Source organism: Macaca mulatta, chromosome 3, assembly GCF_049350105.2.
Source record: "Macaca mulatta isolate MMU2019108-1 chromosome 3, T2T-MMU8v2.0, whole genome shotgun sequence".
In the NCBI taxonomy this organism is placed as follows: domain Eukaryota; kingdom Metazoa; phylum Chordata; class Mammalia; order Primates; family Cercopithecidae; genus Macaca; species Macaca mulatta.
Window position 1 is genome coordinate 3940928 of NC_133408.1, and position 27859 is coordinate 3968786.

General features: G+C 48.4%; 1 protein-coding gene across 9 annotated transcripts in view; it reads left to right on the forward strand.

Moving 5' to 3' along the window:
• HSF2BP (heat shock transcription factor 2 binding protein) overlaps positions 1-27859 on the forward strand; it is a 121093-nt gene that overhangs the window by 58143 nt on the left and 35091 nt on the right. For 7 of the 9 annotated variants that reach the window (XM_015132793.3, XM_001118442.5, XM_077995591.1 and 4 more), the window contains exon 8: positions 4144-4247. The exons of the other annotated variants lie outside the window; for them this stretch is intronic. In XM_015132793.3, the coding sequence (XP_014988279.2) occupies positions 4144-4247 (104 nt within the window). The remainder of the gene's footprint in view (positions 1-4143; positions 4248-27859) is intronic. 9 annotated transcript variants of the gene reach the window in all.

A 27859-nucleotide genomic window follows, 5' to 3' on the forward strand; every position in this document is an offset into this window, starting at 1 on the left:
GTCTAATGTTTTTTTTTCCTGTTGTTGTTTGTTTTTTAATGAAGTGATGGGATCTTTTTGTGTTGCCCAAGCTGGTTTTGAACTCCTGGGCTCAAGCAGTCTTCCCATATTGGCCTCCCGAAGTGCTGGGATTACAGGCATGAGCCACCCCTCTTCTTTCAAGGGGGCACTTCTCTTCATTTTCTGCCTGCCTTTGGCTGCTTTCCATTCCCCTTAAATGGTTCCTATATTTTGTTCAGAATTTGTGATTCTTACTAGTGGGACGGTTAGTCCAATGCAAGTTATTCTGCCATTGCTGCAGCTATTTTTTTCTGGAATAAGTATTTAAGGCTGTGTGTGTGTGTGTGTGTATTTCACTAGCATCACAAGTTTTATTTTTGTATATTCATTCTTGTTCAGTTGCCCAATTTTCCTCATAATTTCTTTGACTTGCTCTTATAGAAGTGTACTTTTAATTTTCTTTTTTCGTTTTTTTTTTTTTTTTTTTTTTTTTTGAGACAGAGCCTCCCTCTGTCACCCAGGCTGGAGTGCAGTGGCGCGATCTCAGCTCACTGCAAGCTCCGCTTCCTGGGTTTACGCCATTCTCCTGCCTCAGTCTCCCGAGTAGCTGGGACGACAGGCGCCCGCCAACGCACCCAGCTAATTTTTTGTATTTTTAGTAGAGACGGGGTTTCACCGTTTTGGCCCGGATCGTCTTGATCTCCTGACCTCATGATCCGCCCACCTCAGCCTCCCAAAGTGCTGAGATTACAGGCGTGAGCCATCGCGCCTGGCCACTTTTCTTTCTTTTAAAATTATTATTATTTTTAATTATTATTTTTGAGATAGGGTCTTGCTCTGTCACCCAGGCTGGAGTGTAGTAGCACTATCACAGCTCACTGCAGCCTTGACCTCCTGGGCTCAAGCGATCCTCCCACCTCATCTGCTCCAGTAGCTGGGACCACAGGGGTGTGCCATCACGCCCAGCTGTTTTTATATTTTTTGCAGAGACGGGGTCTTGCCATGTTGCCCAGGCTGGCCTCCAACTCTTGAACTCAAGCCATCTGCCCACCTCAGCCTCTGAAAGTGTTGTGATTATAAGTGTGAGTCACTGCACTTAGTCTATTTTCTTTTCTGTTAATGTAGCTACCTCAGCCTTCTCTTTCTTCTTTTTTCATTAGTATTTGATATATCTTTTCCCATTCTTTTACTTTCAACTTTCCACAAACTTTTTTTTTTTTAGAGTCTCACTCTGTTGCCCAGGCTGGAATGCACTGGTGCAATCTCGCTTCATTACAACCTCCGCCTCCTGCGTTCAAGAGATTCTCCTGCCTCAGCCTCCCTAGTAGTTGGGACTACAGGTGCACATCACCACATCTGGCTATTTTTTTCGTATTTTTAGTAGAGACAGGGTTTTGCCACGTTGGCCAGGGTGGTCTTGAACTCCTGGCCTCAAGTAATCTGCCCGCCCTGGCCTCCCAAAGTGCTAGAATTACAGGTGTGAGCCACCACTCCTGGCCCCTTTCTGGAGACTTTTGTTTCAGGTGTGTTTCTTTGAAACAGTCCATGGTTGCATTTTGTTTTTCCTTTAACAATCTATAATCTATGCCTTTTAATAGGAATATCCTGTTCATTAACATTTGTGATTAATGAAGTAATTGGATTTATTTATTCTGTCATATTTTGTTTTTCTTTTTATGTTTTTTCTGTTATCTTTCCCTCCCTACTTCCCTTTCTCCCTCGCTTCCTGCCTTCTTCCCTTCCTCCCACCCTCTTTCTTCCTTCTGTCTCTCCCTTCTTCTTACTCTTTTTGTTCCTTTTTTATTCTTTCTTTCAACAGGGTCTTACTCTGTTATCTTTCTTTCAAAGTCACTAAGTTCTGAGTTCATTTTATTCTTCTAGTGTCTCGAAAGTTTACCCTTGTTTCTTTCAGTGATAGCCCCTGTTTTACAGCATGATTTGATGCATTTGGTATACGTGAAAGTAATTAACGTCTTTCTCACCTAAACAGTTGAAAGATCTTAGAATGCTCTAATATTTACATCCTGGATTACATGGATTCATGGACTGTATCTTAGCTCTGTTGAAAAGTTTCAAAAGTCCCATAGAGTAGACATTTCAATGACTGCTTTTACCCCCCAGTGTTTACTTCTGTACACTCACATCCCGTTACTTACTCCCTCCTGGTATCTCAGAACATTCTTCTGACGTCATTTTCCTTTTTCCGAAGTCTGTCCTTCAAATTCTTTCAGTTCAGATCTGTTTGTTTAAAAATGTCTGAGATTTTCTTTGACAGTATTTTTACCTCTTTTGTTGAAACTCTTTTTGCTGGGTTTACAATTCTGTGTATTATTTTCTCTTTATACTTGGTAGATATAGAGAGCCTAGCTTTTGGTGTAATTACTCTTTTATTGGTAATATATCCTTTCTCTCTGGCTGTTTTACAAAATTCGTCTTTAATTTTCTAAAGTTTGATTGTGATGTGTGTAGATTTGTATTTATTTTGTATCTTTCTTGAGATTTATTTGTGCCTCCTGAATCTGAGGGTTTATATTTACTCATTTCTGGAAAATATTTTTGAAATATTTTTTTCCTTCATTCTTTCTGTTCTTTCTTTGTGGACCGTATTTGGAAGAATATTGAACTTTTCATCTTCCTCTCCTTGTACTTTAACCTCTCTTTCATCTGTTTTTCTTTCTTGCTGTAGTTTCTTAAGGTCTATTTTTCTGTTTAGTATTTCTGCTTTTCCATGTGTCTAATTATCCTTGAGTTTTACATTTTAATTATTGTTTTCCTTTTTTGTAAATTCTGTTGTTATTTTTGAATTGGCTGGTCATTCATAATAGTAATCCTAGCTTCTTGATTATATTTTTACTTTCTTTTAAAATTATCTTCACCCATTAAACGTATCAGTTTTCTCTTCTGCAGTTGATACTTCTAGTATCTGAAAAATTTTTGGTTCTAGCCCTGTTATTGGTTCTTTGTGCTGGCTGTTACTCACCTGGTCTTCTTTTTCTCATGAGTCAGATTATGATTTTTGTTATGAACTCTCATTTGCTAGTATGTATTTGGGGGAATTATTTGAAGACCAGGTTGAGGATCCTTTCCTTTAATGTCCAGGAAGCTGGGGGAGCTTCTTTCCCACTCTGTTTTATGTTAGAATTACTGGCCTGGGGATTTTGAGGCCTGCCAGAAAGTGAATTCCTGCTAAGCTTGAAAGTTCTGTCTCTTCTGGTGTCTGCGGGGCCTGTGAACTGAATGCCTATGTCTCTCTGAGGCTTTTCCCTCTGTCCCTCTGCGTGAAGCCACTGTAACTGAAGCTCTGGTCTTTTGGAATCGTAGCATCTTTTGCACTTTCCTCTGAGATTTTGTGCTCTTACTTTGTTCCTGATCAGAGATGTTTTCCTTTCATTTCTTGCAAACTCATTCTTTATTTCAAAGGCTTTACAAAAATATTTGTCTAGCCTTTTTATTGCTCTGCAGTGTAAAGTGTTTGGGTTCTCTGTATTTTGCAGTATTTGCAGAAACCGAAGTCCTGTAGTTTCTGGCTTTCACTAGACTCTGCATTGCCAGCCATGGTTCAGTCCTGAAACAGCTTGTAAAGTCCTCTCCTATTCAGTAAACTGCTGTGTTGGTTTGAGGGATGGTTGGGTTGTAGTACTCTTCGTTCCTTGTACTGTGATTATGCAGTCCTGTGGCCTGACCTGGCTACCTGGATGTCATGTGTGATGTTCGTTGAATGAAAATATGTCATTAGGTTTTAGATGGCTGAATTGAACTTTGAGAGTACAGTACTCTTACAAATTGAGAGTAACCTGTATATTAATGCAGGATTGGTCATAAAAGAGATGAATCAATAAATATGGTTTGTGAAGTTTCCCGTGGGACCCTCTCTGCGTTCGAGACTCTTGATTATGTGAGCGTATGAAAGGCGGTATTATGTGATATCATTGCTGAAGTTTCCCATTTTCCTGTAGCCTCACATAGACAGATATTACTTCACATACGTTATATTACAATGCTCATTATCCAGATTGTAGAATTGGACATCTAAAATGTGAGGGAATAACTAAATATGTTAAGTTCCTCTTAACTAGGAGATATGTTTAGGGTGAAATGTAGTGTGGATGGAGCATTCCAACACCTTTTTCTTTTACATTTCAGGCTGATGCTGATGTCCCTGTACAATGTAAGCATCAATTTGAAAGGCCTGAAATACATCAGCGAGAGTCCAGGGTTCATCCCGTTGCTGTGGTGGCTTTTGAGTGGTAAGCAGGGTGGTTATCTCTACAGCTGCTTGTATGGTTTATGCAGTAGTCTTCCCTTATCCACGGGGGATACGTTCCAAGCTTCCTAGCAAGCTTCCTAGCAGATGCCTGAAACCAGAGATAGCACCAAACCCTCTATATATACTGTATTTTTAAACATTCATACATCTGTATGATAAAGTTTAATTTATAATTAGGCATAGAGATTATCAACAACAATAAAATAGAACAATTATAATAATAAGCCAGCACCGCTACTCCTGTTCTTTAGGGCCATTATTAAGTAAAATGAGGGTTACTTGAACACCGTTGCTGTGGTACTACAGCAGTTGACCTGATAACCTAGATAGCTACTGAGTGACCTAAAGGGCGCATAGCATATGCTGGACAAAGGGATGATTCATGTCCCTGATGGGATGGAGTGGGATGGCAGCATGAGATTTCATCATGCTATGCAGAATGGTTTGCAATTTAAAACTTAAGAATTGTTTATTTCTGGATTTTTCCATTTGGTATTTCCAGACCTTGGTTGACTGTGGCTAACTGAAACTGTGGAAAGTGAAACTACAGATAAGAGGGGCCTACTGTATACCTGTTCTTCTGTAGCTGAAGGAAATTTTTTTTTTTGTTTGTTTTTTGAGACGGAGTCTCGCTTTGTCTCCCAGGCTGGAGTGCAGTGGCCGGATCTCAGCTCACTGCAAGCTCCGCCTCCTGGGTTCACGCCATTCTCCGGCCTCAGCCTCCCGAGTAGCTGGGACTACAGGCGCCCACCACCTCACCCGGCTAGTTTTTTGTATTTCTTAGTAGAGACGGGGTTTCACCATGTTAGCCAGGATGATCTCGATCTCCTGACCTTGTGATCCACCCGTCTCGGCCTCCCAAAGTGCTGGGATTACAGGCTTGAGCCACCGCGCCCGGCCTGCTGAAGGAAATTTTAAAGTATTAGAAAGTAGGATTGATTATAAGATGTTATTTCTTTTTAAAGAAGTCAAATTTTAGAAAATTCCTTGGTATGTTAGGTTTACTCTAGTTCTGTTTCTGAAGTATTACTTTCAATTTGGATATGATTTACTGGTGTCCCTACAACACAAAGAAAAATTGTCTTATAAAACAGCTGATAAACAGCATTAGCCTATCCCATTCTCTATTAACAGCACAGTACTATATGTGGGTATGTGGCTCTATCAGATAAAATAGAAGATCCATTGTTAAATAATTTGGGTAAAAAGAAATTGGAAAGACACCGCAGCTCTGAAGGGAAGTACACATGTAGAGTGTGTATGTGTTTTAAACTTTCTTTAAAAAGCTATCTTTACTGCAACCTTTCCTCTTCACCCTGAACTACCAATCTAACCTAAAGTTCTGTCCCAATTTCATCATAATTTTTAACACTGTATGTTGTTTAATGAGTATATATTTGACCCATGTATAAAAATAAATTAATTTTCCTTATTTTTTCATAATTCAAATTAACCTCTAATTTTTAGAGTCAGTTCCATTTGGTGTGGTGATTGCTTTTTTAAAATAATAGCTTTATTGATATATAATCAACATGTAATAAGTTGCATATATTTAAAGTGAACAATTGATAAGTGTTGATATAAATGTCCACCTGTAAAATTATTATCACAATCAAGGTAATACACAAACCCATGACCTCCAAAGGCACTTTGTGCCCCTTCGTGGTCCCTCCTCCCTGCTCCTCTCCCTGCCTTCCGGAGAGAGACTTGCCTTCTTTCTGCGCTGTAGTTAGTTTTCATTTTCTCTGATTTTATATAAGTGGAATCATAGTTTGTATTCTTTTTTGCCGAGCTTCTTTCACTCAGCATAATTATTTTGAGGTCCATCCATGTTGATTTTGAGATCCATCCGTGTGTCTATTAATAGTTCATTACTTTTTATTGCTAAATAATATTCCATGTTATGGATATACCACAATTGGTGTATTCATTCAGCTAGTGATGGGCATTTGGGTTGTCCCCAGCTTTTGACTACTGTTCATAAAGCTGCTGGGAGCATTCTTGTACACGTCTTTGCATGGGCATATGCTTTTGTTTCTCTTGGGTAAATTCCTAGAAGTGGGATCTCTGGGACATGTGGTAGGAGCATGTTAGTTTTTATGAAACTGCCACCTTTTTCCAAAGTGCTGGTACCATCTTACATTCCCAGCAGCAGTGTGTTAGTGTATGGTCATTCTCTTAAATTTTAGACATTCCAGTAGGGATACTGTGGTACTTCACTCTGGTTTTAATTTGTATTTTTTTTATAACTAATGATGTTGAGTACCTTCTCATGTTTTGCCATTCATGTAACTTCTTTGATGATAGCTGTTCATATATTTTACTTATTTTTAAAAAATTGCATAGATTCTTACTGAATATTAAGAGTTCTTTGTGTTTTCGGTTTGTGTCCTTTGACAAATGTGTTGGAAAAATAATTTTTCCCAGCTTGTGGCTTGTCTTTCATTCTCTTAAGAGCATCTTCTGAAGAGCAGAAGACCTATCTTAATTGTAATAAAGTTTATAATTCTTTTTCTTCGAAGAATCATGCTTTTGTTTTAGAAATTTTTTCCTAGATCAGTGTCACAAAGATTTTCTAATGTGTTTTCTCCTGGTAGTTTTATAGTTTTGCATTTCACGTTTAGTTACATGATTCGTTTTTAATTGGTATCTGTTTGTGTGAGAGTTTTTTTGTTGTTGTTTTTATTTTTATTTTTTGGTTTGTTTTTTGCATAAAGTTTTCTATCTAGTTGATCCAGTACCATTTGTTTTGAAGACTTTATTCTCCAGGGAATTGCCTTTACACCTTGTCGACAATCAGTTGACAATACATGTGAAGGTCATTTTGGATTCTGTTCTGTTCCAGTCATCTATTTTTGGATCATTATGCCAATACCATGCTTTATAATAAATCTTGATAGCTTTATAATAAATCTTAAAGTCAGGTAGTATAAATCCTCCAACTTTGTTCTTCTTTTTCAAGGTTGTTTTGGCTATTTTTAAACCTTTGGCCTTTCCATATGAATTTAAAAATCAGCTCGTCACTGGCTACCGAAAAGAATCCTGTTGGAATTTTTATTGGGATTGTGTTGAGTCAACAGTTCATTTTGAGGGAGAATGGACACTTTAGCAATATGGAGACTTACAATCCATGAACACAAGTGTATATCTTCATTTATTTAGATATTGTCGAGACACAAGGGTCTGTCCTGTTTCTTCATGTGTTAAGAGCAGAGGAACTGACCTTTGTTTCTGGCTAGCTTTTAAAGGATGTGTGTATAGCAGACATCCTTAGAGGACAGAGATGCAGTTTCCTTCCAGAGCAAAAAGGGTACGTTTGTTTATATCTATCTAGTAAAGATAATGTTTCCCTCTAGGGCAAAGTTCAGCCAAAGCTTGGGGTTCCTCTCCTGTGACACAGCCACACAGCATGTGTGTGGCCTTGTGGAACTGGATCTTAAACTGGCATAAATGCTGCTGCTCTGGCTATGGCTGTTGCTGTAACAAGTTCTTAGTCTCAGACTCAAGAGTTTGTGTCTTCTGCCAGCGTCTGTAAGACTCTAGCATGCTAGCTTGTTAGCTTGCAAGTAGGGTAAAGCCCTAGACCTTCCATAGTTTGAGGGCAGGTCCAGGGGGCTATGCTTGTACTCCGTTGATAACACTTACCCACCAGGGTTGGATACTTGACCAGACAGCTTTTTTCCTCTCAAGAATCGTAGAATCAGAGGTGATTCCTAGACCTGACCTATAAGGTAACTATCCGGGCTGGCTGTTATGGGCCATGAGCCAGCAGACATTGCCAGTTTATGGGAGAGGATAATTAAATAAGAATACCTAGTACTTCTTGAGTACCAGTCATGGTTTTAAGTGCATTATGTTTGTTACATTTATGTCTCTCAGTACCCCGTAAGGTAAGTATTGTTTCTGTATCATAGATGAAGAAACTGAGGCACATAGAGGTGAGTAAGGCGCCAGGGTTATATAGCTATGGGGTGGCGGTGGTGGAGCTGGGATCTGAGACCCCGACTGCCTGGCTCCAGACCCTGTTTCCCAACCATTCTATAGGACTGCTGCTCAGCAGGACACATCTCCGGGGTGGAAGCCTTAGTGCTGGATGACTTCTTATTTTACTTTATTTTTTTTGAGATAGAGTTTCGTTGTTGCCCAGGCTGGAGTGCAGTGACGCAATCTCGGCTCACTGCAACTTCTGCCTCCTGGGTTCAAGCGATTCTCCTGCCTCAGCCTCCCAAGTAGCTGGAATTACAGGTGCCTGCCACTACACCTGACTAATTTTTGTAATTTTAGTAGAGACTGGGTTTCACCATGTTGGCCAGGCTGGTTTCAAACTCCTGACCTTAGGTGATCCACCCGCCTCGGCGTCTCAGAGTGCTGGGATTACAGGTGTGAGCCACTGTGCTGGGCCAGTGCTGGGTGACTTCTCATGTTTAGTTGACATTAGGTCTGGCTTTGCTTGACTTCTGAGTCAGTTGCCCTGAAACAATATGCCCGTCTCTACTTAGGCTAATTTGTACCCAGTAATCCTATTTTCTCATAGAAAGAGGAGTTGAGGCTAAATATTCTCGATGGCCCTTTTAGCTCTGGTCCTCTGGAAGTTTCTGGGGCTGAGTGAAAATTGTGATGAGTTTAATCTTAATTTATGCAGCTCTGTCTGTGGCAAGCAACCCAAGTTCCTGCCACTCATCAGAGATTGTGTTCTTTGACTCAGGTGGGCTTTTCCTGCTTAAGCTTTGGGTTATGGATAATATGAGGTGTTTGTTAAGTTGTGTTAATGCAATTTTTTTGCTTCTGGGACATCATCCCAGGCTTTCTTTTCCTTTCTTTCTTTCTTTCTTTTTTTTTTTTGAGACAGAATTTCACTCTTGTTGCCCAGGCTGGAGTGCAATGGTGTGATCTCTGCTCACCACAACCTCCACCCCCCGGGGTCAAGCAATTCTCCTGCCTCAGCCTCCTGAGTAGCTGGGATTACAGGCACGCACCACCACGCCCGGCTAATTTTGTAGTTTTAGTAGAGAAGCGGTTTCTCCATGTTGGTCATGTTGGTCTTGAACTCCCGACCTCAGGTGATCTGCCCGCCTTAGCCTCCCAAAGTGCTGGGATTATAGGTGTGAGCCACCATGCCCAGCCATCCCAGGCTTTCTTATCCGTGAAGATAATTACTGGTTCTTTCAACACAGTGAGCACAGCCCAACCCTCATAAATTCATTTCTAGGTCGTCTTACTTTAGAATCATTTGTTCTAAAGTCAAACAAAACAAGATGTGTTTAAGCCTAGGATGTTTGACTCCTGAGTTATGTATGGGATTACTTTAAATTTTAAATGATAGAATTTCATATGTGTTTTAGAAGGTGAATATACAGTTTACTATAGAATAGGAAAATAGGAACAAAAATAGTTCTTGGTGCTTGGTGGTGGTGCTGGTGGTAGTGGGACTGTTCTCAGAATTTAGACTGTTTTCAGAATCTAGACTGTTTTCAGAATCTAGAATCATAACTGCTTAGGACTGAGAGATAATTTGAAAACTGGCTTCCTCTATTCCTTTGCTTTTAGATAGATCTGGTTTATGAGAATATACTGGACAGATAAGAATCTCTTCTAATTTTTAAAAGATCGAGGAAAAGGAGAATTGTTTGAACCCAGGAGGCGGAGGTTGCAGTGAGCCAAAATCATGCCACTGTACTTCAGCCTGGGCAACAAGAGTGAAACTTCGTTTAAAAAAGATCAAGGAAAAAAAAGATCTCATTATCCTTTTCAGTAATCAGTTCCTACTTGTATCAATTTCTGTTAAGAAATTTGATATATTTTAATAAGAATATGAGCTTTGGACTCATTCGACCCAGATTTGAATTGCAGCTTTCCTGCTTGTGAACTTACCTAAACTTTTAGAATCCTGCTTTTCTCATCTATAAAATGAGAATTTCTACCTCAAAGATCTTAATGTATATTAAAATGCAATAGTGTTTAGGCCAACACCTAATGTCGTAGGTGTCACATAGGTGCTAGTTTTCCTCTTTTATTTCTAATCTAAATATCTCATGCTTTTGGGATAAAAGACTTGAAATGAAAAAAAGAAATCTCATGCTGCAGTGAAAGCTCATTTTCTTTTGTTTGCTTGCTCTAAAGGTGGCAGGTTACTTTCAAGTATCTAGACTTCTCTGATTCAGAGTATGAGACCAGTTGCTATTAATCATCCCTGACTAAATCGTCTTGTTTCCTTTAACCTTTGCTAGATTTCATTTGTCTTCCCTTTGTTCAACTACATGGCTGACTTTTTCCCAGGCTTTGTCCACATTCTTCACATTCCTCTTCAGCCACAGAACTGGCATAGAACTCTAGCAAATAGCCGATGAGAACAGAGTGTATCGAGATGGTGGCCACATGTTATGTAACTGTTAATGCAGACTAGTATTGTGATCACAGGAAACTGCACTTCCTACCATGTTTTCAATGCTAAAAAGGCAGATAGGCGGTTATTTCCATCTTACATCTATTTGGCTTGTCTGAGTAACACGAAGCATTGATCAGGTTCTACCAGATTTGTGTCTTCAACCCAGACCTCTGTCCCAAGCTCTAGCCTCATAGATTGAACTGTCTACTTGATATCTCCACATGAACATCTAATAAATGTTCACATTCAGTGTGTTCAGACTAAACCCCTAATCTTCCCTCACACCAAATTCTAATCTCTGTTGATTACAATTCTGTTTTTCTAGTGTCTCAGACTTTTAAAAAACCTTTGAATGATTCTTGACTCCTTTTAATCTCTTACACCTACGTTCAATTTGTTAGGAAGTCCTGATGGCTCTGCTTTCAAAACATCTCCAGAATCTAGAATCTGGTCATCAGCTAGCACTCCCACTGAGCGTTTCTTTCTTTTTTTTTTTTTTTTTTTTTTTCTGAGACAGAGTCTCGGTCAGTCACCCAGGCTGGAGTGCAGTGGCGTGATCTTGGCTCACTGCAACCCTCCGCCTCCTGGGTTCTAGCGATTCTCCTGTCTCAGCCCCCCAGTAGCTGGGATTACAGGTGCCCGCCACCACGCCCAGCTAATTTTCTCACCTGGTTTTGAGCCACCATCACCTTGGGTTGAGAGCTTCCTCTAAGTCTCCCTATATTCCATCCTTCCAGGCCATGAATTGGGAGCCAGGGTTATGATAGAAAAATTCCTGACCACCTCTCCTTACTGAACATTCAAAATGCTGGGTGAGACGCAAAAAAATTTTTACTTATTTGATAGTGTCTTACAGTGTCACCCAGGCTGGACTGTAGTGGAGTGATGCTAGCTTACTGTAAAGTCAAATTCCTGGGCTCACGGGATCCTCCTGCTCCAGCCTCCTGAGTAACTAGGACTACAGGCATGCACCACCATACTTGGCTAGTTTTTAAAACATTTTTGGTAGAGACGAGGTTTCACTGTGTTCCCCAGGCTGGTCTTGAACTCCTGGTCTCAAGTGATCCTCCTGCCTTGGCTTCCCAAAGTACTGGGATTACAGGTGTGAGCCACTGTGCTTGGCCGCAAAAAAAAAACCAAAAAACTATCTATATATAAAATATATATTATATGCAATATATAATATGTAATATATATATTATATGTAGCATATATTACATGCAATATATGTGATATATGCAACATATATTAGATGTAATATATGTAATATATATTATATATAATATATACAGTATGTAATACATATTACATATATAATATATATAATAGATTACATGTGATATATATGCAATATATGTAATATATCACATGTAATATACACACACACACATACCTAGAACATGAAAGTCAAGTGAAAGTGGGAGGACAGAGAGGTTAACAGAGAAATTAGCTTCTTGCTTTGAGGGTATTTTTCAAACTTGTCCTTTAGTTTCAGTGGCTCCCAGGGTGTGGGGAATAGGAGACAAAGCCCCGGTCCCACCCTCAGGTGAGTAGCCTGAGAGGAAACTCCCAAGGGTATTTCCCAACAGTGTAGGGGTAAACTGAAGATACTCGCTTAATCCTGAGGTTTTTTTAGGAAAATTGTTTTGACTTTTGGCATTGAGTGTAGTGGTGGAAAAATCTCTTCTGAGAATTAGTAGGCTGGTTTTCATGCAGGTTTGAAGCTTTTATTCAAACCACCTAGGTGGTCCCTAAGAGAGTTAATTTTTGTTATCAACTTGATTGGACTACGAGATGCCCAGACATTTGGCCAAACATTAACTCTGGGTATGTCTGTGAGGATGTTCTGGATAAGATTAACATTTGAACCAGGAGGCTGAGTAAAGCAGATTGCCTTCAGCTAGGTGTGTGGCTCTCATCCAGTCAGTTGGAGCCCCAATAGAATAAAAAGGCTGAATAAGCTTACTGTTTGAGGTGGGATGTGGGCCTTTTCCTGCCTTTGGGCTCAAACTGAAACACCACCTCTTGGGTCTTGAGCCTGCTGACTTTCACACTGGCACTACACATTAGCTGTCCTGAGTCTCCAGTGCATGGACTGCAGATACTAGGACTCCCTCATCTCCCTCAGCAGGCCCTTCATCTCCCTCTGCAGGCCCTCATCTCCCACAGCAGGCCCTTATCCCCCACAGCAGGCCCTCATCTCCCACAACAGGCCCTTATCCCCCACAGCAGGCCCTCATCTCCCACAGCAGGCCCTCATCTCCCTCAGCAGGCCCTCATCTCCCTCAGCACGCCCTCATCTCCCGCAGCAGGCCCTCATCTCCCACAACAGGCCCTCATCTCCCACAACAGGCCCTCATCTCCCTCAGCAGGCCCTCATCTCCCACAACAGGACCTCATCTCCCTCAGCAGGCCCTCATCTCCCTCAGCAGGCCCTCATCTCCCTCACCAGGCCTTCATCCCGCACAGCAGGCTCTCATCTCCCAGAGCAGGTCTTGATCTCCCTCAGCAGGCCCTCATCTCCCTCAGCAGGCCCTCATCTCCCACAACAGGCCCTTATCCCCCACAACAGGCCCTCATCTACCACAACAGGCCCTTATCTACCACAACAAGCCCTTATCCCCCACAGCAGGCCCTCATCTACCTCCGCAAGCCTTCATCTCCCACAGCAGGCCCTCAATTCCCAGAACAGGCCCTTATCCCCCACAGCAGGCCATCATCTACCACAACAGGCCCTTATCCCCCACAGCAGGCCCTCATCTACCACAACAGGCCCTTATCCCCCACAGCAGGCCCTCATCTCCCACAACAGGCCCTTATCCCCCACAGCAGGCCCTCATCTCCCACAACAGGCCCTTATCCTCCACAGCAGGCCCTCATCTACCACAACAGGCCCTTATCCCCCACAGCAGGCCCTCATCTACCACAACAGGCCCTTATCCCGCACAGCAGGCCCTCATCTCCCACAACAGGCCCTTATCCCCCACAGCAGGCCCTCATCTACCACAACAGGCCCTTATCCCCCACAACAGGCCCTCATCTACCACAACAGGTCCTCATCCCCCACAACAGGCCCTCATCTACCACAACAGGTCCTCATCCCCCACAGCAGGCCCTCATCTCCCTCAGCAGACCCTCATCTCCCACAACAGGCCCTTATCCCCCACAGCAGGGCCTCATCTACCACAACAGGCCCTTATCCCCCACAACAGGCCCTCATCTACCACAACAGGCCCTTATCCCCCACAGCAGGCCCTCATCTCCCACAACAGGCCCTCATCTACCACAACAGGCCCTTATCCCCCACAACAGGCCCTCATCTACCACAACAGGCCCTTATCCCCCACAGCAGGCCCTCATCTCCCACAACAGGCCCTTATCCCCCACAGCAGGCCCTCATCTACCACAACAGGCCCTTATCCCCCACAACAGGCCCTCATCTACCACAACAGGTCCTTATTCCCCACAGCAGGCCCTCATCTCCCTCAGCAGACCCTCATCTCCCACAGCAGGCCCTCATCTCCCTCAGCAGTCCCTCATCTCCCACAGCAGGCCCTCATCTACCTCTGCAGGCCTTCATCTCCCACAGCAGGCCCTCATCTCCCACAACAGGCCCTCATCTACCACAACAGGCCCTCATCTACCACAACAGGCCGTCATCTACCACAACAGGCCCTTATCCCCCACAACAGGCCCTCATCTCCCTCAGCAGGCCCCTCATCTCCCTCAGCAGGCCCTTCATCTCCCTCAGCAGGCCCCCATCTCCCACAACAGGCCCTCATCTCCCTCAGCAGGCTCCCATTTCCCTCAGCAGGCTCCCATTTCCCTCAGCAGGCCCCCCATCTCCCTCAGCAGGGCCCCCGTCTCCCTCAGCAGGCCCTTCATCTCCCTCAGCAGGCCCTCATCTCCCTCAGCAGGCCCTTCATCTCCCTCAGCAGGCCCCCATCTCCCGCAACAGGCCCTCATCTCCCACAGCAGGCCCTCATCTCCCTCAGTAGGCCCTCATCTCCCTCAGCAGGCCTTCATCCCCCACAGCAGGCTCTCATCTCCCAGATCAGATCTTGATCTCCCCCAGCAGGCCCTCATCTCCGTCAGCAGGCTCCCATTTCCCTCAGCAGGCTCCCATTTCCCTCAGCAGGCCCCCCGTCTCCCTCAGCAGGCCCTTCATCTCCCTCAGCAGGCCCTTCATCTCCCTCAGCAGGCCCCCATCTCCCGCAACAGGCCCTCATCTCCCACAGCAGGCCCCCATCTCCCTCAGCAGGCCCTCATCTCCCGCAAGAGGCCCTTATCCCCCACAGCAGGCTCTCATCTCCCATAACAGGCCCTTATCCCCTACAGCAGGCCCTCATCTCCCTCAGCAGGCCTTCATTTCCCAAAGCAAGCACTCATCGCCCACAGCAGGCTCTCATCTCCCAGAGCAGGTCTTGATCTCCCCCAGCAGGCCCTCATCTCCCGCAGGAGGCCCTCATCTTCCCCAGCAGGTCCTCATCTCCCTCTGCAGGCCCTCGTCTCCCTCAGCAGGCCCCCCATCTCCCTCAGCAGGACCCCTCTCCCTCAGCAGGCCCTTCATCTCCCTCAGCAGGCCCTCATCTCCCTCAGCAGGCCCCCTCTCCCTCAGCAGGCCCCCCATCTCCCTCAGCAGGCCCCCCATCTCCCTCAGCAGGCCCCCCTCCCTCAGCAGGCCCTTCATCTCCCTCAGCAGGCCCTCATCTCCCTCAGCAGGCCCTCGTCTCCCACAACAGGCCCTTATCCCCCATAGCAGGCTCTCATCTCCCTCAGCAGGCCCTCATCTCCCTCCGCAGACCCTCATCCCCCACAGCAGGCTCTCATCTCCCACAACAGGCCCATATCCCCGACAGGAGGCCCCCATCTCCCTCAGCAGGCCCTCATCTCCCTCAGCAGGCCCCCCATCTCCCTCAGCAGGCCCCCCATCTCCCTCAGCAGGCCTTCATCCCCCACAACAGGCTCTCATCTCCCAGATCAGGTCTTGATCTCCCCCAGCAGGCCCCTATCTCCCTCAACAGACCCTCATCTCCCACAGCAGGCTCTCATCTCCCTCAACAGACCCTCATCTCCCACAGCAGGCTCTCATCTCCCTCAACAGGCCCTCATCTCCCTCAGCACACCCTCATCCCCCACAGCAGGCCCTCATCTCCCACAACAGGCCTCCATCTCCCACAACAGGCCCTTATCCCCCACGCAGGCCCCCATCTCCTGCAGCAGGCCCTTATCCCCCACAGCAGACCCTCATCCCCCACAGCAGGCCCTCATCTCCCTCAGTAGGCCTTCATCCCCCACAGCAGGCTCTCATCTCCCACAACAGGCCCTATCCCCCACAGCAGGCCCTCATCTCCTGCAAGAGACCCTTATCCCACACAGCAGGCCCTCATCTCCCTCAGCAGGCCTTCATCTCCCAAAGCAAGCACTCATCCCCCAAAGCAGGCTCTCATCTCCCAGATCAGGTCTTGATCTCCCCCAGCAGGTCCTCATCTCCCGCAGGAGGCCCTCATCATCCCCAGCAGGTCCTCATCTCCCTCTGCAGGCCCTCGTCTCCCTCAGCAGGCCCCCATCTCCCTCAGCAGGCCCCCCATCTCCCTCAGCAGGCCTTCATCTCCCTCAGCAAGCCCTTCATCTCCCTCAGCAGGCCTCCATCTCCTGCAGCAGGCCCCCATCTCCTGCAGCAGGCCTCCATCTCCCTCAGCAGGCCTTCATCTCCCTCAGCAGGCCCTTCATCTCCCTCAGCAGGCCCTTCCTCTCCCTCAGCAGGCCTCCATCTCCCACAGCAGGCCCCCATCTCCCGCAGCAGGCCCTCATCTCCCACAGCAGGCCCTCATCCCCCACAACAGGCCCTTATCCCCCACAGCAGGCCCCCATCTCCCTCAGCAGGCCCTCATCTCCCACATCAGGCCCTTATTCCACAAAGCAGGCCCTCCATCTCCCTCAGCAGACCCTCATCCCCCACAGGAGGCCCTCATCTCCCTCAGTAGGCCTTCATCCCCCACAGCAGGCTCTCATCTCCCACAACAGGCCCCCATATCCCACAACAGGCCCTTATCCCCCTCAGCAGGCCCTTATCCCCCACAGCAGGCCCTTATCCCCCACAGCAGACCCTCATCCCCCACAGCAGGCCCTCATCTCCCTCAGTAGGCCTTCATCCCCCACAGCAGGCTCTCATCTCCCACAACAGGCCCTTATCTCCCTCAGCAGGCCCTTATCCCCCACAGCAGGCCCTTATCCCCCACAGCAGACCCTCATCCCCCACAGCAGGCCCTCATCTCCCTCAGTAGGCCTTCATCCCCCACAGCAGGCTCTCATCTCCCACAACAGGCCCTTATCCCCCACAGCAGGCCCTCATCTCCCTCAGTAAGCCCTCATCTCCCTCAGCAGGCCTTCATCCCCCACAGCAGGCTCTCATCTCCCAGATCAGATCTTGATCTCCCCCAGCAGGCCCTCATCTCCGTCAGCAGGCTCCCATTTCCCTCAGCAGGCTCCCATTTCCCTCAGCAGGCCCCCCGTCTCCCTCAGCAGGCCCTTCATCTCCCTCAGCAGGCCCCCTCTCCCTCAGCAGGCCCCCCATCTCCCTCAGCAGGCCCCCATCTCCCTCAGCAGGCCCCCCTCTCCCTCAGCAGGCCCTTCATCTCCCTCAGCAGGCCCTCATCTCCCTCAGCAGGCCCTCGTCTCCCACAACAGGCCCTTATCCCCCATAGCAGGCTCTCATCTCCCTCAGCAGGCCCTCATCTCCCTCCGCAGACCCTCATCCCCCACAGCAGGCTCTCATCTCCCACAACAGGCCCATATCCCCGACAGGAGGCCCCCATCTCCCTCAGCAGGCCCTCATCTCCCTCAGCAGGCCCCCCATCTCCCTCAGCAGGCCCTTCATCTCCCTCAGCAGGCCTTCATCCCCCACAACAGGCTCTCATCTCCCAGATCAGGTCTTGATCTCCCCCAGCAGGCCCCTATCTCCCTCAACAGACCCTCATCTCCCACAGCAGGCTCTCATCTCCCTCAACAGACCCTCATCTCCCACAGCAAGCTCTCATCTCCCTCAACAGGCCCTCATCTCCCTCAGCACACCCTCATCCCCCACAGCAGGCCCTCATCTCCCACAACAGGCCTCCATCTCCCACAACAGGCCCTTATCCCCCACACAGGCCCCCATCTCCTGCAGCAGGCCCTTATCCCCCACAGCAGACCCTCATCCCCCACAGCAGGCCCTCATCTCCCTCAGTAGGCCTTCATCCCCCACAGCAGGCTCTCATCTCCCACAACAGGCCCTATCCCCCACAGCAGGCCCTCATCTCCCTCAGCAGGCCCTCATCTCCTGCAAGAGACCCTTATCCCACACAGCAGGCCCTCATCTCCCTCAGCAGGCCTTCATCTCCCAAAGCAAGCACTCATCCCCCACAGCAGGCTCTCATCTCCCAGATCAGGTCTTGATCTCCCCCAGCAGGCCCTCATCTCCCGCAGGAGGCCCTCATCATCCCCAGCAGGTCCTCATCTCCCTCTGCAGGCCCTCGTCTCCCTCAGCAGGCCCCCATCTCCCTCAGCAGGCCCCCCATCTCCCTCTGCAGGCCCTCGTCTCCCTCAGCAGGCCCCCGTCTCCCTCAGCAGGCCCCCCATCTCCCTCAGCAGGCCCCCCGTCTCCCTCAGCAGGCCTTCATCTCCCTCAGCAGGCCCTTCATCTCCCTCAGCAGGCCTCCATCTCCTGCAGCAGGCCTCCATCTCCCTCAGCAGGCCTTCATCTCCCTCAGCAGGCCCTTCATCTCCCTCAGCAGGCCCTTCCTCTCCCTCAGCAGGCCTCCATCTCCCGCAGCAGGCCCCCATCTCCCGCAGCAGGCCCTCATCTCCCACAGCAGGCCCTCATCTCCCACAACAGGCCCATATCCCCGACAGGAGGCCCCCATCTCCCTCAGCAGACCCTCATCCCCCACAACAGGCCCTTATTCCACAAAGCAGGCCCTCCATCTCCCTCAGCAGACCCTCATCCCCCACAGGAGGCCCTCATCTCCCTCAGTAGGCCTTCATCCCCCACAGCAGGCTCTCATCTCCCACAACAGGCCCCCATATCCCACAACAGGCCCTATCCCCCTCAGCAGGCCCTTATCCCCCACAGCAGGCCCTTATCCCCCACAGCAGACCCTCATCCCCCACAGCAGGCCCTCATCTCCCTCAGTAGGCCTTCATCCCCCACAGCAGGCTCTCATCTCCCACAACAGGCCCTTATCCCCCACAGCAGGCCCTCATCTCCCTCAGCAGGCCTTCATCTCCCTCAGCAGGCCTTCATCTCCCACAGCAAGCACTCATCCCCCACAGCAGGCTCTCATCTCCCAGATCAGTTCCTCATCTCCCTCAGCAGGCCCCCACTCCCTCAGCAGGCCCCCATTTCCCTCAGCAGGCCCCCCATCTCCCTCAGCAGGCCCCCCATCTCCCTCAACAGACCCTCATCTCCCTCAGCAGGCCCTCATCTCCCTCAAAGGTCCTCATCTCCCTCCGCAGACCCTCATCCCCCACAGCAGGCCCTCATCTCCCTCAGCAGGCCCTCATCTCCCTCAGCAAGCCCTCATCTCCCTCGACAGACCCTCATCTCCCACAGCAGCCTCTCATCTCCCTCAACAGGCCCTCGTCTCCCTCCGCAGACCCTCATCCCCCACAGCAGGCCCTCATCTCCCTCAGCAGGCCTTCATCCCCTACAGCAGGCCCTCATCTCCCACAACAGGCCCCCATCTCCCACAACAGGTTCTTATCCCACATAGCAGGCCCTCATCTCCCTCAGCAGGCCCCCCATCTCCCTCAGCAGGCCCCCCATCTCCCTCAGCAGGCCCTCATCTCCCACAACAGGCCCTTATTCCACACAGCAGGCCCTCCATCTCCCTCAGCAGACCCTCATCCCCCACAGGAGGCCCTCATCTCCCTCAGTAGGCCTTCATCCCCCACAGCAGGCTCTCATCTCCCACAACAGGCCCTCATCTCCCACAACAGGCCCCCATATCCCACAACAGGCCCTTATCCCCCTCAGCAGGCCCTTATCCCCCACAGCAGACCCTCATACCCCACAGCAGGCCCTCATCTCCCACAACAGGCCCTTATCCCCCACAGCAGGCCCTCATCTCCCTCAGCAGGCCTTCATCTCCCACGGCAAGCACTCATCCCCCACAGCAGGCTCTCATCTCCCAGATCAGTTCCTCATCTCCCTCAGCAGGCCCCCATATCCCTCAGCAGGCCCCCCATCTCCCTCAGCAGGCCCCCCATCTCCCTCAACAGACCCTCATCTCCCTCAGCAGGCCCTCATCTCCCTCAAAGGTCCTCATCTCCCTCCGCAGACCCTCATCCCCCACAGCAGGCCCTCATCTCCCTCAGCAGGCCCTCATCTCCCTCAGCAAGCCCTCATCTCCCTCGACAGACCCTCATCTCCCACAGCAGCCTCTCATCTCCCTCAACAGGCCCTCGTCTCCCTCCGCAGACCCTCATCCCCCACAGCAGGCCCTCATCTCCCTCAGCAGGCCTTCATCCCCTACAGCAGGCCCTCATCTCCCACAACAGGCCCCCATCTCCCACAACAGGTTCTTATCCCACACAGCAGGCCCTCATCTCCCTCAGCAGGCCCCCCATCTCCCTCAGCAGGCCCCCCATCTCCCTCAGCAGGCCCTCATCTCCCACAACAGGCCCTTATTCCACACAGCAGGCCCTCCATCTCCCTCAGCAGACCCTCATCCCCCACAGGAGGCCCTCATCTCCCTCAGTAGGCCTTCATCCCCCACAGCAGGCTCTCATCTCCCACAACAGGCCCTCATCTCCCACAACAGGCCCCCATATCCCACAACAGGCCCTTATCCCCCTCAGCAGGCCCTTATCCCCCACAGCAGACCCTCATACCCCACAGCAGGCCCTCATCTCCCACAACAGGCCCTTATCCCCCACAGCAGGCCCTCATCTCCCTCAGCAGGCCTTCATCTCCCACAGCAAGCACTCATCCCCCACAGCAGGCTCTCATCTCCCAGATCAGTTCCTCATCTCCCTCAGCAGGCCCCCACTCCCTCAGCAGGCCCCCATTTCCCTCAGCAGGCCCCCCATCTCCCTCAGCAGGCCCCCATCTCCCTCAGCAGGCCCCCCATTTCCCTCAGCAGGCCCTCATCTCCCTCAGCAGGCCCTTATCCCCCATAGCAGGCTCTCATCTCCCTCAACAGACCCTCATCTCCCTCAACAGACCCTCATCTCCCACAGCAGGCTCTCATCTCCCTCAACAGACCCTCATCTCCCACAGCAGGCTCTCATCTCCCTCAACAGGCCCTCATCTCCCTCCGCAGACCCTCATCCCCCACAGCAGGCCCTCATCTCCCTCAACAGACCCTCATCTCCCACAGCAGGCTCTCATCTCCCTCAAAGGCCCTCATCTCCCTCCGCAGACCCTCATCCCCCACAGCAGGCCCTCATCTCCCTCAGCAAGCCCTCATCTCCCTCGACAGACCCTCATCTCCCACAGCAGCCTCTCATCTCCCTCAACAGACCCTCATCTCCCTCAACAGACCCTCATCTCCCACAGCAGGCTCTCATCTCCCTCAACAGACCCTCATCTCCCACAGCAGGCTCTCATCTCCCTCAACAGGCCCTCATCTCCCTCCGCAGACCCTCATCCCCCACAGCAGGCCCTCATCTCCCTCAGCAGGCCTTCATCCCCGACAGCAGGCCCTCATCTCCCACAACAGGCCCCCATCTCCCACAACAGGTTCTTATCCCACACAGCAGGCCCTCATCTCCCTCAGCAGGCCCCCCATCTCCCTCAGCAGGCCTTCATCCCCCACAAGAGGCCCTCATCTCCCAAATCAGGTCTTGATCTCCCCCAGCAGGCCCTCATCTCCTGCAGCAGGCCCCCATCTCCCTCAGCAGGACCTCATCTCCCACAACAGGCCCTTGTCCCACACAGCAGGCCCTCCATCTCCCTCAGCAGGCCTTCATCCCCCACAACAGGCTCTCATCTCCCAGATCAGGTCTTGATATCCCCCAGCAGGCCCCCATCTCCCTCAGCAGGACCTCATCTCCCTCAGGCTCCCATCTCCCTCAGCAGGTCCCCACTCCCTCAGCAGGACCCCATCTCCCTCAGCAGGACCTCATCTCCCTCAGTCTCCCATCTCCCTCAGCAGGTCCCCACTCCCTCAGCAGGCCCCCATCTCCCTCAGCAGGCGCCCATCTCCCTCAGCAGACCCCCATCTCCCTCAGCAGACCCTCATCCTCCACAGCAGGCCCTCATCTCCCTCAGCAGGCCTTCATCCCCCACAGCAGGCTCTCATCTTACAGAGCAGTTCTTGATCTCCCTCAGCAGGCCCTCATCTCCCGCAACAGGCCCTTATCCCCCACAGCAGGCCCCCATCCCCCACAGCAGGCCCCCATCCCCCACAGCAGGCCCCCATCTCCCACAGCAGGCCCTCATCCCCCACAGCAGGCCCTCATCTCCTGCAACAGGCCCTCATCTCCCGCAACAGGCCCCCATCCCCCACAGCAGGCCCCCATCCCCCACAGCAGGCCCCCATCTCCCACAATAGGCCCTCATCCCCCACAGCAGGCCCTCATCTGCCTCAGCAGGCACTCATCCCCTACAGCAGGCTCTCATCTCCCAGAGCAGGTCTTGATCTCCCTCAGCCGGCCCTCATCTCCTGCAGCAGGTCCTCCATCTCCCGCAACAGGCCCTCATCTCCCTCAGCAGGCCCTCATCTCCCTCAGCAGGCCCCCCATCTCCCTCAGCAGGCCCTTCATCTCCCTCAGCAGGCCCTCATCTCCCGGAGCAGGTCTTCATCTCCTTCAGCAGGCCGTCATCTCCTGCAACAGGCCCTTCTGATCACTGGCCCAAGATGAGACTTGGCAGTGCCAGCTATGTAGCTGTGACCACAGTGGTGATTTTAGTGGTGGGTTTGTGCTCTGAGCTAGGCCAGAGTCTTTCTCCAGGAATTGTCTGACTTGAGCTGCTGAAGAACAGTGTTTTTTCCTCATTTTTGGGCCATGGAACTATTGAATGTGACTCTAGAGCTGCCTGTGGCCATGTTCCTGGCCACCTGGAGAAAATTTATCTGTGTTCTCAGTTGCTGATGCCAAGACATAAATGCTGACCTGAGATGCAGAGGAGCCCTATGGCTTGCAGTCAGCTTCATCCCTGCCCAGGCTGTGCTGTTTAGCTTTTCCTCAGATTTTGAGTTACTCCAGCATCTTTCATAAGTGACTCCTTTGATCTTTCTTTCTTTTTTTTTTTTTTGAGATGGAGTCTCACTCTGTCGCCAAGGCTGGAGTGCAGTGGCACGATCTTGGCTCACTGCAAGCTCCGCCTCCCAGGTTCACGCCATTCTCCTGCCTCAGCCTCCTGAGTAGCTGGGACTATAGGTACACGCCACCACACCTGGCTAATTTTTTGTTTTTTTAGTAGAGATAGGGTTTCACCATGTTAGCCAGAATGGTCTTAATCTCCTGACCTCATGATCTGCCCGCCTTGGCCTCGCAAAGTGCTGGGATTACAGGTGTAAGCCACTGTGCCCGGCCCCCTTTTACCTTTCTTAAGCTAATTTAAGCATCATTTTCCTTCCCATGAGGGCAGTGTGCCCACTTGCCCAACTTTGATTCCACATATTTTCCATGGCACCAATTGCCTTTGATAATGGCATCTGAATCCCTTGAGTGTCTGGAATTTGGCTATATCACATAACAGAGAAAGGCTGAGGGGTTTAGTAACTAGTGAATATTCAGCAATGTGTTGTCATAATTCTTTTCAACCCAAGTACGTGGCATTGTCAGTGTATTGTATATGTTATGATTCTATTAAGCAACTTCTTTATTCCACGAGCTGTGGATGGCCATTTGATAGAAAAGCAAAATATTTAATATCAGATCTTCACCGACAAAGAATTTTACATGTAAATGTTTTATTATGTTGGTCAAGTGTTTCTCTTAATACTTTTGTATTAGCCCAGTGTTTAGTCTGTTAGTCTAAACACTGGGCTAATACTGTGGGCTAATACGAGATGTGATTTGTATCTTTTAAAAAATTTCTCAAACATTGTTGTCTTGAAACTTGTCCTTCAGAAGGTCCAATAGAACAAAGATGTCAGCCTTTCCACAAGAGAGTGCTGGGACTGTTTTCTTTGATTAATCAACGCTTACATGATAGCTTTAATAAGAAACATAATTTAAATGTTTGATTTTTCACTGTTGATATAATTGAGTGGTCAAATGGCCACTTTGTATGTCAAAGGATGTCAAAAAACATTTGGCTTGCATATGTCCAGTCCAAGCTGAGCGCAACTGAAACTTTACTGTAGTCTGGTCAGGATACAGTTAACTCATAGGCACTTTGAGAAAGGGGAGTGAGTTTACATGAAGATGAATTTAGTGTGTGACATGGTCAGTTTGATGTCATGGTAAAACAAAAATCCAAATGGAAATGTCTAAAAAGTAGTTGGAGACAAGAAGCTTAGAGTTCACAAGAAACTTGCTATTGACATGGGTTTGGGAGTCATTCTGAAAAAAAGTGACAGACAGAGAGACTGGCAGTGTAGGGAACATCACACAGCCAGGCTGGCAAAGAGGCCTGAGCAGAGGGATGGAGGGCTCATCAGAGCCCTGAGCTAGGAGACACAGGTCGAGGCATCAGAAGGCAGGCTGGCCCCTCTTCTCCTGTGTTCTGGTTTGTGGTTCTGGGTGAGTCCCTTCACTTCCGTGATATTCTGTCATCCACAAAATAGAGATAGAAACACTGTTCCTATCTCTATTTGGAACAGGGTGGCTGTGAGAATTTAGTGGAATAGCAAGTGGAAATGCTTTATACTTTTTAAGAAGAGGGACAAAAACCATTTCTTTGAGAAGAATACAATGGTTGTTAGAGTCAGAACTCAAAGAAAACAAGAATGAAGACAAGCCTTTGGCAACAGAGAATTATCAATGAACTCTGAAAAGGTTTCCCAGAGAGCACAGGGTCAGGCACAAGGGCGGCTTAGGAGGAATGGGCGGAGAAGAAAGAGGGGTGGGTAGTAAGGGTGATGCTGCTTTGGGGATTTGTTGGTGAAAGGAGAGTTTTGGGTGTTTGTATTAAGGGTAATCAGATTCTAATTTTCAGCATTTCAGTCTAAAATGAAAAATAAGAACAAGAGTTAACTATTTTACTTCAAAATACACTGTGACTTTCTTCATACTTTCTTGGGCTAGGAGTTCACTGTCCCCTGCAGTTCATCTTTAGACAGTGGCATCTGTGGCATCAAAGTAGGTTACTAAAAGGTAATGCTTGCTCCATTTTTGTTGTTTGTTTTACTGTAAGCCACAAATATTGGAATAATTTTTACAATGATTCTTTCTGCATGAATTCTTCATTATTCTTTAAGAAAAGATGTCATCGAATGTTCTTCAGTAACTCATTGATGAAGGATCCGTGTGCTTAGGATTATTGTTCTTTGTGAGATTAGAAAACCACAGCTAATGAAATCTTCTGTATGGTTTGTAAGTCTTCCAGCTGTGCACACAGTCAACTGATGACAATCTTAGTTACATAATGTCTTGGAAACCCTTTCTATTCAGATGTCAAGGGAAATCCTTTAGGAGATGAAAATTGGGGAGTTAGCATTTGTCAAATATTTGTGGATTATGTTTCTTGGACACAAATATACCATATGTGTAAGTGCTAAAATTGTTAAGAAAAACTTGGACATCCTGAGCCCTGTCAAAGTCCTGATATCCCAGAGGCAGTCCCGGACGGCTGGAAGGTACACAACTAGTCTTCTCTTCTGGCTCATGCCCCTCCTAAGCCAGAGTGCCCTGCCAGGCCACAGAGACCTGGGTGGAGCAGACTGCCATAGCCCTGGACAGTCACACAGCTTCAGCCCAGAAACAGCACAGGGTGGGGGCCCCAGCACCATCTCATCTGGGAGGCTGTGCGGGAGAGCTCTGCTTACATTCTCTGGGGCTGTAGGACCCTTCAGAGGCTTTCTTACGGTGTCAGCTGACAGCACGCTGAGGTTATCACCTATGCGTTGCGCAACACTGAGCCATCCATGAGAGAGTGGTAAAGGTGGTATGGTGCCTGAGCCCGTCACAGCATAGAGAAGGACCTATGTTGCCTTTCTTCATGATTGATTTGGTTGCATCTGTGTAGAATGGACACCATGAATGGCTTATCCCTCACCCTTTTTCCCTTTCTTCATTTCTAACAGAACCCCAACTTTATTCAGGGCTCCATCCTCTCTTTCTGGGTCGTATGGATCATATGACTCAGGGAAAGAGAAAGGGGTTTCAGAGAGAAAAAAAAGAGAAGGCACACAGACACACACATCCATCTCTAGGGAATCTGCATCCCTCTAGGGAATCAGCATCACCCTTACTACCCGCCCCTCTTTCTTCTCTGCCCATTCCTCCTAAGCCGCCCTCGTGCCTGACCCTGTGCTCTATGGGAAACCTTTTCAGAGTTCATCAATTCTCTGTTGCCGAAGGCTTCTCTTCATTCTTGTTTTCTTTGAGTTCTGACTCTTAACAACCATTGTATTCTTCTCAAGGATTCTAATACGTGAGACAGGGTTGAAAATGAATGGTCTGAGCCAGCTAGCCATCTTACTGTGTGCCAGTGATGGGTTTAGGGTTCAAGGCATAAGGTTGTCAGTACATCGCATCCTTCTGCCAACAGTACATGGTCCATGTCACGCTTGTTCGTGTGAAGACAGTCCACCAAACAGGCTTTATGTGAGCATCAAGGCTGTTTATTTCACCTGGTTGCAGGCGGGCTGAGGCTGAAAAAGGAGTCAGCAAAGCATGGTGGGATTATCATTAGTTCTTCCAGGTTTGGGATAGGTGGTGGAGTTAGGAGCAATTTTTTGTGGGCAGGGGGTGGATCTCACAAAGTACATTCTCAAGGGCGAGGAGAATATTACATACTGCCTTCTTAAGGGTGGGGGAATATCACAGAGTCCATTATCGCAAGGGCGGGGAGGGTGTATTGTCATAAGGTCAGTTGATCAGTTAGGGTGGGGCAGGAACAGATCACAATGGTGGAATGTCATCGGTTAAGGCAGGACCTGGCTACTTTCACTTCTTTTGTGGATCTTCACTTGCTTCAGGCCATCTGGATGTATACGTGCAGGTCACAGGGGATATGATGGCTTAGTTTGGGCTCAGAGGCCTGACGGTCCAGAGGTGGGTACATGACCTGAGTAGCTACATCTCCCGAGGGATCAGGGAGAGACTTCTTCGCTGGAGATGAATAAGGAAGCCTGTGGCCCTGAATGCCAGCCTTACAGTTGATGCTGTCGGGGCAAGCAGAGAACATAACCCAGGCCTTCCCTAACATAATCAAGACATTGGATACATCCCTGGACTTCTTGTTATAAAAAATAATACATGTGATTACATTTAAGCCACTTTGAGTTGCAGTTTTGTACTTTCAGCTGAAGTACTTTGTATTTTTAGTTGAAGTATTTTGACTGTTTCTGTAGTAATACAGTCACGAAGTGTCCTAAATCAATTCCAAGTTTCTTGATATGCAGAATAGAGGGAAATAAAGAAGGCGTGATAATTGGAGGTAACACCTTCATTTTCTTAAAAACATATCCTGCCAGCACCAACTTACTTGCTTTGCTTTTCTTAAAATATGAAGACACCAAATGCAAATAGAGAGGTGAACAGAGCCCCCCGCATGTGGTTGAGAAGTGGAGGTCGAGGGATGGGGTGCTGGAGTGCCAACCTGCATGTCAGCTGTGGGTTTGGGGCAAGCTCCTTGACCACCTGAAGAATGATGTCGCTGACATCACTTCAGAGCAATTATGAGAATTAAATTCGTTGACCTACATAGAGCACCCAGTCCAGGCACTGGTGATAGGCTTAGGTTGAACCACATGAAATTGCTAGTATTTATTCATTTTAGACTTATGAAAATGACAATTTCACGTGGTTTAGCTGAATAATTTCATTAATAATGATAGCTGTTATTAATAGTAAGTGAAATTGGGAATTGAGGATGTCCGTGAGCATAACCAAAGCATTAATTTAGCTTCAAATAATGTTTGGTGAAAGTTTTTAAAAACTGAAATTCTCCATGTTTCACCTCACTTTGCATGTTTTAAGACCTTAGTCAAAGAACCTACAAATTTAATTTTTCAAGACTATGCAGAGTATTTAATTAGTAGGAATATGGAAGGTTATAACTGTGTCATTCTTTAAAATGCTTAGTGTTACCAAGGCAAGCTTTTCAT